The following is a 14,168-nucleotide window of genomic DNA, read 5'->3' as shown; positions in this document are numbered from 1 at the left end:
AAATCCAGGTCATTGGCCCCTCATAAATGGTACTTATCGCTAGGAAAGTAGAACCATGCTATTTGTCATTTGGCGGTACTAATCAAAATTAGCGTAGACTCGCGGTATTCCACACATGATGGTACTATTCACAGGTAGTGTAATGAGCATATGTAACACAGACCTATGGTGTTTCACACAATGCAGCGCTATTTACAGGCAACGCAAACCTATGACGTTCCTCACATAAGTGGACTAACCACAGGGACCCAAACTATCCCGTGGTATTCCTCACAAAGTGAGAACTAAGCATAGGTAAGGCAGAACTATGGTGTCGCTCATCCCATAGTGTCACTCATATAGGGGTACGAATCACAGGTACTGTAAGACCCTCATCCTGATTCACACACTGTCGCTACTAATCACAAACCTAGTGCATACCTAACATAGTGATAACGCGCATGTAAATGCGACCCATGGTGTTCCCTGCATGATGGTACTAATTACGAGTAGTCTCATGGTTCTAATTTGATCATCCCTTGGTTGGCTCTTTTAGTCGTTTCTTACGACAGGCAGGGGATACCGCGGGTGTATTCTACATGTGCGACCCCCCCCCCCCCCCCCCCCCCGCAGGGGGTGTCAAACCTAGTGATGGCAGTTTCTTTAATCACAAAAAGGTTTTCTCCATGCTTTTACTACCTGTATGTGATTTAAATGATTGTTTTGTGTGTGTGGATGTTGGGTCACAGCTTTATGACCCAGGAGTTTTCAAAACCTCCAGTTTTTACAAAATCTTTTCACAAAATACACTGAACATCCCACATGGACAATTCTTTCAACAGCCTACAAAATGCCATTACCCTATATGCGAGTATGAGAAGAAGATTTTTTAAAAATTAATTAATTAATTAAAATTAGAGAAATTCGCAATGTGCATACATGGTACAGACAATCCATGGTTAGCTGACTCTAGTACAGAACATAGTCAGTGATTTGGTCCTTTTCTTGCAAAACGTCTGAGGTCGTAGTTTGGTTGTTTCCAATTTTGTATGATCATGGCATCGGTGGCATAGAACTCTCCCCAGATTTCTTTTCTCTTTGATGCAAGTTCCATCATGATAGATTTGTAGGTGGGTGTCGCTGGAAGTAGAAATTTTAACCTTATTTCTCTAAGTAGAATGGTTTCCTTGCCAATACATACACCAAGCAAGATGGACTGTACCTGGAGACACATAAAGCTTTCTTTAGAAATGATGTTTTAACTTTTTCTATGCTTGACAGTTGATCTTTTGTTGGGTATGGCCAGATGTTTTCTATTCCATAGGTGATGACAGGTGAAACCTTGATGTTATACAATTTTACTGTTATTTTTAGTGACAATTTTCTCAGGTGTTTCATGCTATTTGTGCTTCTAAAGGCTGCGCTGACTCTGTCCTTAATGTGATAAGAAAATTTGTCTCCACCTGTTTGCATGATTACTCCCAAATATTTCACATGTGATACTGCTGCTAGAGGGACTGTTCTATGGAAGAAAGTCACCTGTTTCCCACCTCACCTAAATGTTATAGTCACCGTCTTTTCTTTTTTTAATACATAGCTCGTTATTCTCTGCCCAGTCTGCCAACTGATCGAAAGAGGTTTGCAAATCCTCAAATGATGTTGAGGCCATCACCATGTCATCTGCATAAATACATATTTTAACTTTCTCTGAATGTATTGCCTCTATTACGTCTGTTGTGGCCACTGAATATTCAAGAGGACTAAGTGGGTCACCTTGTAACGCCCCTGCTGTTTGCTTTATGGTTCTTGATCGGGAGATTCCATCGTCTATCACTGTATAATTTTCGCTTAGTATGCTTCTTATAATGCAGCATATGGGATTGTCTTGGGCAAGTAAATTTTCCATTTTAGTTATGACGTCTCTACTGATGGTGTCGAAGGCTTTTGAGAAATCAAAATTATTTTTCTTTTTACTATTTGCTTTACGTCTTACCAACACAGATAGGTCTTGTGGCAATGATGAATTAGGGAAGGCCTAGGAGTGGGAAGGAAGCGGCCATGGCCTTAATTAAGGTACAGCCCCAGCATTTGTCTGGTGTGAAAATGGGAAACCACAGAAAACCATCTTCAGGGCTGCCAACAGTGAGGCTCGAACCCACTATCTGCCGGATGCAAGCTCACAGCTGCGCGGCCCTAACCGCGTGACCAACTCGTCCGGTATGAAGATTTTGATGATGATGCTTGTTTAAAGGGGCCTAACATATAGATTTTAATGGTAAAAAAATAAAGTTATTGCTTATCTAGGGAAAGGTGTTACTTAGAATGTACCTTCAGAATTTTATCCAATAAATGAAGAATATTCCACAGGCCTCTAAATGTTTTGGTATAATTTTCAGAAAAGGCAATGAAGGCATGTTAAAGATGGTTACAATTTTGAAGAGATACTAACAATTGAAGAGCTTGATGAGATGCAAATTGATTCCCTCCAACGGAGAAAATCTGTTAATAATATCACAGACACAGATTTACAGACTGAAAACCAATGCCTCGGTTTATAAACTTTAACAACTCTACATTCATGCATTCCTAATTCATCATCATGCCATGTGAACAAATTGATTAGAAAATGCGAAATATTCCTCCTACTCCACGGAATTTGGCAAGCTAGGTAGCTTTTAAGAGGGGCATACTGCAGTGGAACCTCAATATCTCGAATCACCTCGAGAGTTAAATTTTATTTAGAGTTATTGAAATTTTGAGATATAAGAGAATACCGTTTTTGAGCATGTATAGCACATCCTGTAATTGAATCATACGTATCTACGGGCTCATATTGAATACATTATTTTTAACAGTATTTAAAAATATACATACAAACTCTATTTTATGGCATCACTTTAATTATAACCCTTATTAGAGTAACTTTTTAGAAGACAGGATACAGAACATACAGTAGTGAAACAAGAAACATCTTGTTTAATACCTTTGGAAAAAATCTGACAGTCTCTTCTGTTTGTTACCGTTCACCTTTCCTCCCTTCAAGTTGAAACTTCTCGTCAATACCACGCGGCCGAGATATGTAAATGGAGCTTGACATCGGCGACTTCGAGGGTTGCTTTCGTACGTAACCGGTAACTGATTCACATTGCAAGAAATCAGCTTGATTTCCCGTATCAAATCTTATTTACAATGAATCAGTAACAGTAAATTTCCACCTGTTTGATACTTATTTTCGCATTAAGCAAATCAATTAATCATTTACAGTACATGTTTCATTCCATTTGGAACATCATCAGCTGTTTTGCAATGCTTAGGTGAAATTACTAAGTATTTATCTTCGTAAGAACCTCTTAATGAGTACCTTGTTTTACTTAAAGTCTACATAAATTTAAAAATTTAAATAATTAAAATCAATGTGGATGGTTAAATGGGGTGGTGAAATGGGAAGGAAAATGAATTTACTTATTTTAGCCTATTTTAAAAACTATATCTATTCATTTGAACAGATGTTTAACAATGTTTTTGATTCTAGCACTTTTCTTCACTATGATGTATGAGTCTACTAATAAAAAGTTTTGAAAAATAATTTTTCTTTGTCACTGTTCTATATTTTCATTTGCCTTTTCCAAGGCGAATGTTGTTTGTTTCAATTTTTTGAATGTGTCTCTTGAATTCAATTAATTCAGGATCACTGAAGCTGATTGCTGTCACACTATTGTTAAAAGAGCTTCCCCGAAATCTTGTTGACAAATCTACTGTGTTTTTGGAGGAGCAATGGCTGATGCAGCCTTCCTGTAGTTTTTAAAATAGGCTGAAGTAATTAAATTCATTTTCCTTCCCATTTTACCCACCCTTTCAACCATCCACATTGATTTTAATTATTTTAATTTTTAAATTCACGTAGATTTTAAGTAAAACAAGGTACTCTTTAAGAGGTTCTTAAGAAGATAAATACTTAGTAATTTCACCTAAGCGTTGTAAAACAGCTGAAGATGTTCCAAATGGAATGAAACATGTACTGTAAATGATTAATTGAATGATTCATTGTAAATTGATTCACACCCAAGCAACAGCGAGGCTTCGCCGATTTCCCGATCATTAGAAGTTTTAGTTTTTTGGTTCCTGTCATATTAGCTCCCAGCACCACTGTAAACCTTTCTTTACTTGTTAACTGTTCCTCACAAACCACAAATGCCGTATTGTGTAGTTAATGTTGCTTCAAGGGAGGAAATGTTTGCCTTTTTTTTTTTTTTTTTTATATAGTAGCTTTGCGTCGCACTGACACGGATAGGTCTTATGGTGACGATGGGACAGGGAAGAACTAGGAGTTGGAAGGAAGCGGCCGTGGCCTTAAGGTACAGCCCCCAGCATTTGCCTGGTGTGAAAATGGGAAACCACGGAAAACCATCTTCAGGGCTGCCGACAGTGGGAGTTCAAACCTATTATCTCCCGAATACTGGATACTGGCCGCACTTAAGCGACTGCCGCTATCGAGCTTCAAGAAATTAGTGTAACCAAATTTCGAGTAATAGAGAAAAATACATGTGAAGAATAGGACAAATGGCCGGGAAATTTAAGTTACTTTGAGATACTGAAAATTTGAGTAATGGAGGTTTGAGATATAGAGGTTTGACTATATATTGATTTACACTTTACTTTTTCCTTCCTCCACGATCGATCATTGGACTTGTCCAGGCAGTCACATGCAACCAGTACGTTCCACGATTTGGTAGCATCACTGGGAAAGGGGACGGCAGCTGCCCATTTCAACCACCGTCAATGTATGAGCGGATACCACTGGAGAGCGACCATCAAGGACAGTGTTGAATGACTTGCTTCCTCTGGACATAAGGCAGTGTGTGGAGAACATTCACCGCCATGGTAAACAGACAACTGGGTTTCAAGGCTAGAAAACAGGGTTCGAATCAACAGAAAAAAGAACCAGTTCTGGAAGGAAAGTGACAATGTCAACACCAGCCAACATCACCTGGCCAGACATGGCCATCCGAGAGAACCTAAGCATCACATTCTCAGAAATGGAGGCAGCCATGGTACTTTTGAGAGACACCCTGCATGACCACCTTCAGTTAGTGAAGGTGTTTCCCAGATGGTTTCCAAAACTCTTGTTTGCAGGGCAAAAGGAAAGGCATGTGGACGTGTGCAGAGATCTTTTGGAATGCCATGACCAAGATCCAGCAGCCAGGAAAGTGGACGAAGGGTGTGGTTCTGCAGCATGACAATGCATGTCCAAACACCAGCCAGGAGACCATCACTACCACTGATCAGATGGGATGATTCACGGTGCTACCACACTCACTATAGTATCCAGGCTTGGCATCTGTACATATTTTACCAAGAAAACCACTCAAGTTGTAAACGTTGAAGGTACCGCGGGACACCTGAAAGTAGCTTGTTAGTCAGGTCATGGCTAATGCGATCCTACACGCAAAATTTCCAATATACAATTTCTCAAATAATTTAAGTCAGAAAAACATACAACAGATTTTTATTCATCATTATTTAATATAAGCAAGCAATTCAAACTGAACAATGCCAAGGACGTATGCGCTCATGCTTGACCTGCCATTTCTTAAGCTGTGAGCATGGGAAGCTAGTAGATACAGTGAGTGAGCGAGACATTACTTGCTCTTGAGCAATATGGATCAACGAGTGGAGTCCGTTAAGCATCACATAAAAAAACCTTTGAAAAGTGGCAAGAAGAAAGTGTTTCATAAATTTTGTGAGAAATACCCAACTTTAGTTTTAAAGGATATTGTGAAGTTGACAGCTGAGTTCACTGGTGTTTCGGAATGAAGTATTAATTCTGCGCATAGTTAACGACTGCTCAAACGATTGTTAACACCACCTGGGAAACTGAAGCAGCATCAGAAACCTGTGTTAGAGATTCAGTGCAAGTATTTGAGGTGTAAAGTACATCAGTTATTCAAGAGAAACGAACTGCCGACAGTTCCAACATTGGAAAAAGTAATGGATTTTGTGAACAAAGAGCCTGATCTTCTCAGTTTTAAAAGAACAAGATTTTACAAGCTTTTTGGAAAATATGTTTTGAATTTGTTAAAAGAAATAGGAAAAACCTTGTTTTTTATTATGAAGACATACTGCTTTGGTGGAGGGATTATTTGGGGAAAATTCATGTATTCAGGCAAGCTGGGCAAAAATTGTATCACTTGGATGAAACGTGGGTAAAAGAAGGGCATACAACTTCCAGAGAGTGGGTAGATACAAACAAAAAGAGCAAGAAACAGGGATTCAGACAGTGTTAAGTACAGAACTAAAAGAAATCAGATAGGAAAGAGAAGATTGCTGATTTTACCGCAGATAGGAAGTGAAGATGGGTTTTTAGAGGGTGGAGAATTTGTAATGAAATCAAGGAAAACAAATGATTTTCATGAGGAGATGATGGGTGAAGTTTTTAGTGTATGCTAAGGAAATTTTACCTCTGTTTGAATCAAATAGTGTAATATTGTTATGGACAATGCACCATACCACAGTGTTAAGTTAGATCTTATTTACACTAGATCGTGGCATAAGGATGACATTGTGTGGATGGAGGCAAAAGGTCCTATGAGAAGGATATGGTGAAAGAAGTACTACTCTGATAGAGACTCATAGTGTGATAAAATGTATGTCAAGTTTGTTCTAATCAACACATTGGCAGAGGAAGCAGGTCATACAATGTTAAAACTCCCTCATTACTGTGTTTTGAATCTGATCGAGTTGGTGTGGAGCCAGGTTGTTAAGACTCCCTCCTTGTCACCTTTAAACTTGTAGAAGTCAGGACAATTCATGAAGCCCTGGTGAGCGTACCGCTGAAATGCGGCAAGCCTTTATTCATCACGTGGTGGCGGAAGAGCAGAGATTCACAGAACTGGACAATCTGTGCGATATTATTGTGGACCGTCTCGTCATTCATCCAAATGGCACGAGTAGTAGTGATGAAGAGGAGCGAGAAGAGTTCGTCCTTTATCAGATTCTGATTAGGTAAAGAACTGTACCTTTTTAATGTTTTAATATTGCCTTTTCTATGTTACAAGCTCCTTCCTTATTGAAATACTAAATGTGTGAATTTTTTCCTTGTATTTGCTGTTGTGATTGATTTATTACGTATTTAAGTTTTGCACATAAATTCAAATCTATCAAGCTTTTCTGATATGTTAAATATTCAGATGTGATTTGTCATTCGCTTATTGTTTATGCCTTGCGAACATAAAAGTGTATAGTTCGTCTGGTAATCCACATCACCATTGCGTTTCAACTACATATTATCAGTGGTATTTGGCAACAGTATGTAGAGCTAATTCTGATGTAATCGCAGCTATCAAGAGAGATAATGACAGCTTCTAGACAACCCCGCGTTGCTCCTGCCATGTACTTGGGAGTAGTCCAGTGATTCTTCAATCAGCGTGCAGACCATGGATGGATACATTATGTTCTTTGTTTACATCACCTTCGCTTCTCTCGATGATGGCAGAATAGTGACTATATCTTATTTGGGGCCAAGAATAAACCTCTGTGTGGTCACCATTTTACAGACTTTGAAGAACTGGGAACAGGGAGATAATGCTGAGAAGGTGAACCTATCAGCTGTTGTGCAATCTATCTTAATATGTCAGAAAAAATGAAGTGTAAATCAATATAGTACATCTCTCATATATAACTTGGGCTGCATGGCTCAGATTCTCACTTGGCTTTACAAATCAAAGGTGACAGGTTCAATACTGGTGTATTTGAAGGTGCTAAAAAATGCCAGCCACATCTATTAATTCACAACTAAGTAAAGATCTCTGCGACAACATTTCTGGCACCTCAGTCCCCTAAAACTTAAAAAATAGTAACTGGTACATGAAACCAGGAACACCATTATTACAGTAAAACCTCGTTAATTTGAAGTCGCTGGGACTAAAAAATCGGACTTCGAATTATGTGATTTTGAATTAACTGCCAATTCGTAATTCAGAAGTGCCAACCCTTGCCGCATTACAAAATATTCTAAAGGCCGGTTACTGCATGCAGTTAACCTTGATTCACATTTTAAACCTTTCAAATGCCATGAAAAAAAAAAAAAAAAAAAAAGCGTTCCTTAAAAAGTTGAATACAAAAGAATTCTGATTTCATTCAACTTAGCAATTATGAAGCACACTGTAGACACATCCAGACACACCGAAGTGAGTAAGTGGGGAAGGCTACCCCTCCACGTTCCGAAACACGCGTTCTATCAGGATGCAGATAAATTTTGAATGTAAATTTCTCTGTAACATACTATTGTTTTAAAATGTAAAGGCAGTTTCGAATTAAAAGTCTGAATTTTGGTAACGGAGCCGACATTGTACTTCGAATTACGAATTACCCGTATTTCGAATTAAACAATTAAAATAACATGCAAAACCATATCTTATGTTTCCGGGAATGAGAGCTTCTTCGAATTAGGCAGGACTCTGAATTAACCGATTTTGAATTATCGAGGTTCTACTGTATTTAATTTTGTTCTGTTTGTCTTAATTTGATGCACAGCAGAGATCCGAGGAATGAAGATGTGTCAGTTACAATATTTTCCATCCATCTCCTATTGTATATATTGAAAAAAAAAAAGAGTCTCAAACAAGGGATAAAAACTGAACAGGAAATTGTATTCTGAATTAAAATTATTATCGAGTATTCCAATATTACACATTCAAAGAACAATTTTGTAACATACCGGTAAAGATTGTTTGGATTGTCCATACAGTTATTTAGCTCAGTTGTGTGTTGGAAATATAACAAATTATTTAACAAGACAAAATAAATACAGCTATTACAAATCTCTTCAGTTTTCAATAGCGAGAGCCTATAAATCTGTCTGTCCTCTGGATTTAGCTTCGATTCATGCGATTTCCGAATCCTCTCCGATGATCATCCTTGAATTCATCAAAATTTCTCTTCTGACGCAACATTTCTGGGTCGTCGTCCTCTATCTTGCGCTCTAACTCTTCAGCCTCTTTCTCCTTATCTTCTTGTATTCCCATCCTAGCCTTATCCTGCAGTGTTTGTGCTTGTTGTGGAGCGTTTGGATCAGGAAAGCTGAAAATAAGACAGAGAGAGGTTGTAAACAACAACAATAATAATAATAATAATAATAATAATAATAATAATAATAATAATAATAATAATAATAATATGGCTTCAGCTACAGTGTGCAAGCATTTTATAAACTGATGCCATTTAGCCTGCCTGCATGTTAATTTTGATGTACCATTTTAGTCTACCAGATGGCATGTAAACCTGATCTTTCTTGGGCGAGCTATGGGCAAGTTCTTAATTAATTTTGCTGGGTAAACACCAAGTGCGTCACCACAGATCCTTTACATGCCAATATCATATATCATGGAGTGTCAAATGGACTTTTACCATCCTTAAAAAATGTGACTATATCTGCCTATTTTGACCACATAATTATAGGATCCGGAGGCCAACACAAATACTGATACACAGAGGATGATGATGATGATAATAATAATATTATTTATTTAGCATATGGCTTTTAGTGCCGGGAGTGTATGACGATATGTTTGGCTCGCCTGGTGCACATCCTTTTATTTGACGCCATGGGTGACCTGCATGTCTCAGTGTGGGGTTATTATGATAATGAGGTTGGGGAAGGGTGAAACCCAGTGTCTGCTCACAGGCTACTCCTTTCGAATAACACCAAGGAGTCTGCTCAAGAATGAACGTCCCCATCTGATGGACAAATCACCATCAACAGCGTAATATATCCTCAATCCATATGAGTAATGCGGAGAGGTTTATAATTGAATCCATGCTCTTGGCACACAATCTAGTGATTAAGAAATTGTATACAAGCCAAGACAACATTTTGATGGTGAAATTCTTTTGCACCAAAAACTGGTTAACCACAGAGTCAGACCATACAAATTTTATGCCCTAACGATCATGGCCACCAGATGGGCAATAACAACAATAATATTACCCCATGGCAATAGAGTCCTGATGGGCCTTGGCCTACCAACCAACCAACCAACCAACCACTGCTGCTCAGTGTGAAGGCGTGAGGCGACACGGTCAGTGCGACAAATTCTCTCGGCCGTTATTCTCGGTTTTCTGGACTGGGGCCGCTATCTCATCATCAGATAGTTCCACAATTGTTCTTATGAAGGGTGAGTGGAACTTGAACCAGCACTCAGAGACAAGTAAAAATTTTGACCTGGTTGGGAATCAAATTCTGGGCCTCTGCTTGCTACCCCTAAGACTGCAGGGCTGGCTCAAAACGTCAACAACAATGATGACGACAACAACACAGAAGATTCAATTACTTATCATCCATGCTAAGAGTCTTGAGAGATGTCAAAGATTCAGAATTTTGCGCCAACAGCTGTTGCTTTTGAACAGCTTTAAGGTTGGGGATCACATGGTGTTGCGTTGATGGATGTAACAACACACGTCAGTGGCTTCATTATGCTTAACTAGCCATTATACCGACAGGGCCACAACACAAACATCTGCTGACTGCATTGCGTGCTACAACATATGTCGCACTTTCAATTTGCACGGTTATGCTACAATGGACATTACAAGCTGTGACGTGTGCTGCAGTGTTTCACAGAGTACACTGGAGCTATTCTCACGACTGTTAATGTGCGTCAGTTATCACTTATGCAGAAGCTTTCGTTCTAATCATGGATACTGGAATGTCATTTGTAAGTGGAGATGATTATTGTTTTAAGAGGAAGAACAACTAGGCAACCATCCTCTATACAACACTAATCAGAGGGAAAAAATGGACGGGATCTGACACTTCAAAAATGAAGGTATCGGCCAAAGAAAGACAAGGGCCACAAAGGGCGTGAAAATGAAAGGCTCCCCCTAGGCCTCGAATGCTCTAATACTGTCAGGGTCGGAAAAGAACGAGTTGACCAAGGGAGGTCTGATAGGATAGAGGAAAGTGAGGAGCCTGGTACAAGTAAGTGGAAGTAATGCCAGGACTCAGCTAAGGGCTCCGTGGTCGCCAACCCACGCTCCAAAGTTCAGAGACCCTGGGGATGTTATCTGTAATGGCAAGTGATGTATAGTATTATTCACTAATGCATGTCTTGGGGGGAAGAGGGGGTTGGTTGGTTGGTGGTGCGTTGTGTTAATAAACATGAACACAAACACCAAGATCCTGAACCAAAGAAATTAACCATACCCTGTTAAAATCCCTGGCCTGGGTGGGAATCTGAACTGAAAGTCATTATACACTGACCATTCAGCCATTTCGACAGACCTGTGGTGTAAGGGTGGTATATTGCAGGCCTCGAGTTCAATTCCCAACCAGTCCAAGGATTTAATTCAGGACCAAGGATCAAAATGGGGTTAGCTCAGCCATGTGAGACCGGCTGAGGAGCTGAAAGATACCTCGCAGAGAAACTGAAAAATCCTGCACATTAGAGGGAACATCCTGATAGTTTCTAAGATTTATTGATTAAAGTTGAACTAATTATGGAAAAAAACTTTTAGAACTACTTCAAGGAGCAGTGACAAATACACACCAGACCTAAGACCATCTAAGAATCGTGAGAAATAAAAAAGTTGGAAGAGGAATGTTTGCAGACATAGTCATACAGACCTCACATCTATCAACAGAGTGACTTTGTTACAAGCTAGTTGTTAAGGTGGCTATGGTTCAAATAGCCAATGCATGGGATTTTTTTTTAAGTATATAAATTTACATCCCTGTGGAGTGGATTCCTTGTAAAAGTGGAAGTCTCACAACTCTGATCAACAATTGCATAAAACTACAACCTAGCAGGCCTCAGCAAAAGAAATACTAAACTATTCAAAACCATGGAACAAAGGTCGACATTAAATGGGAGGATTAAAGTGATAGCAATTAGTGAGCATGGGATTGTCTTACTGCACTAATTAATGTCAGAAGATTTAGGATACTGGGAAATAGCATCTCTGTATCGCTCCAGAAGAAAACGTGCAACGGAACGAGTTGGCCGTTCGGTTAGGGTTGCGCAGCTGTTAGCTTGCATTCGGGAGAAAGAGGGTTTGAATCCCATCATCTGCAGCCCTGAAAATGGTTTTCTATGGTTTCCCAATTTCACACCAGGCAAATGCTGAGGCTATACCTTAATTAAGACCACAGCCGCTTCCAAGCCCTAGCCCTTTACCATCTTTCTGCCGCCGAAAACCTTTGATGTTTTAGGGTGACGTTAAAAAAAAAAAAAAAAAACATGCACCTTAGAGACTGTTACGCCTTTCAGCATTCATCCTGCAAGCATCTCTGAATTAACTAAGAACCTCCTCAATCCTCTATTTGTAACTAGCTCTGTGGTAGTTCTGAATCTCTTGCCATTAAAAATCAAAAAGTTCATTGCTTACACATTAAAAAAACAATTCTGTCACCGTGGTCTGCCTCTGCTTCTCTTACCCTCCATAACAAAGTCCATTGTTATCCTAGGAAAATCTCCCTCCATTCACCTCACATGACTCCACATAGAGGCTTGTTTATACGCACAGCTTCATCCCTTGAGTTCACACTTTGTCGGCTCCATAGCTAAATAGTTAGCATGCTGGCCTTTGGTCCCGGGGTAGATTCCCGGCAGAGTAGGGAATTTTAACCATAATTGATTAATTCCGCTGGGACAGGGGCTGGACGTCTTCATCATCATTTCATCCTCAGCACGACACGTAGGTCGCCTATGGGAGCTAATTGAAAAGACCTACACCTGGCAAGCCAAACTGGTCTCAGACATTCCTGGCACTAAAATCCATTTAATTTTTACTCCTAACTTAGCCTTTATCTCTTCATTCCAAGTACCCTCCTGCCACTGTACCCACCTATCTGTACCAGCTATCGTTCTTACCACTTTTATGTCTGTTACTTCCAATTCATGATTATGATATACTCAGCCCACCCAGCTTTCACTTCCATACAGCTAAATCGATCTGAAAGCAGACCGATGTAAATACGGTTTCTTCCCAGTGCCAACTTCTTTCTTACAGAATGCCGCTGATCGCAATTGGTGCTTATTGATTCGATTTCACCTACTAAATACTATCCAGGGAGAACATATATCCTAAAAACTTGACATGGTCCAACTATTCCCGTTTAATATTTCCGATGTGATGTTCATTTTTGTAATTATTTACAATCTGCTTTATGTTGGACGGACACAGATAGGTCTTCCGGCGACAATGAGATACGAAAGGGCTAGGAGTGGGAAGGAAGTGGCCATGTCCTTAATTATGGTACAGCCTGGTATGAAAACTGGAAACCACGGAAAACAATGTTCACGGCTGCCAACAGTGGAGTCTGAACCCACTATCCCCCGAATGCAAGCTGACAGGTACGTAACCCACAACGCGCAGCCACTTGCTTGGTTATTTGACATTAATTCCTCCTAGGTTTCTTTAACTAATGACTTCAGTTTTGGAAATAACTTTTATATCATATTCACCGCTCGTTTCTCCAGTCTTCGAGATACTATATTTCAAGATTTCAGCATAGTCTGACATTAAGACCGAGTCATCGGCATAGGCCAAGTTACTTACTACCTTGTCACCTAACTAGATCTCTCCACAGATTACACACCTGCACAAACAACATGCCAACTGTATACTTCTAAAACAAAAATAGGCCATACAGAAAATGAACAGCAAGGCACAGCCCATTTCTTTTTTTTAAGCAATGATCATGTGTTTCTTTTTGTTTTGTAATTTTAGCTTAGGTCAGCTTCAGTCAACTTCAAGCTAACAAGCAGCAGAGGCTATGGTATTAGGTTTATGACATGACAGCACCACTGAAGATTTGAAGGGGGGTTTATGAGAGAGTAGCATAATCAATAGTATCTCACCAAGGTGGTTACCATTCAAATCCTGAACAATGAAAGAGGGATTTTGAAGTGAAAAGCTACGTCACAGTGGTTCAGGTTCCACATGAAACTGAAGGTCCTGTGACTGATCACCATATACTTGCTTTTGCTTTTATTAACTGGATTCATGACAGTTTTCAGTGTTAAGATCCAGCTACCACGTGCAGGCATTTTGATTTTATGCCATTTGGACTGGCAGCGCATCAATTTCGACATTCCAGTTTGCTCTACCAGATGGCCGAGAAGTTCACTGATCCATGGCTGAGTTTTAATTAATTTTGTTGGGCATGCACTGAATATGTGACCCACACTGTA

The 14,168-nt window shown here is 39.5% G+C and overlaps 1 protein-coding gene across 1 annotated transcript in view; it reads right to left on the bottom strand.

Moving 5' to 3' along the window:
• Positions 1-8,624: 8,624 nt before the first annotated feature.
• Tap42 (immunoglobulin binding protein Tap42) overlaps positions 8,625-14,168 on the bottom strand; it is a 28,445-nt gene continuing 22,901 nt past the window's right edge. The window contains exon 3 of the mRNA XM_067152821.2: positions 8,625-9,057. Within this exon, the coding sequence (XP_067008922.1) occupies positions 8,850-9,057 (208 nt within the window). The 3' untranslated portion in view covers positions 8,625-8,849. The remainder of the gene's footprint in view (positions 9,058-14,168) is intronic.

Source organism: Anabrus simplex, chromosome 8, assembly GCF_040414725.1.
Source record: "Anabrus simplex isolate iqAnaSimp1 chromosome 8, ASM4041472v1, whole genome shotgun sequence".
Lineage (NCBI taxonomy): Eukaryota > Metazoa > Arthropoda > Insecta > Orthoptera > Tettigoniidae > Anabrus > Anabrus simplex.
This window is presented reverse-complemented; position numbering and strand designations above follow the sequence as displayed.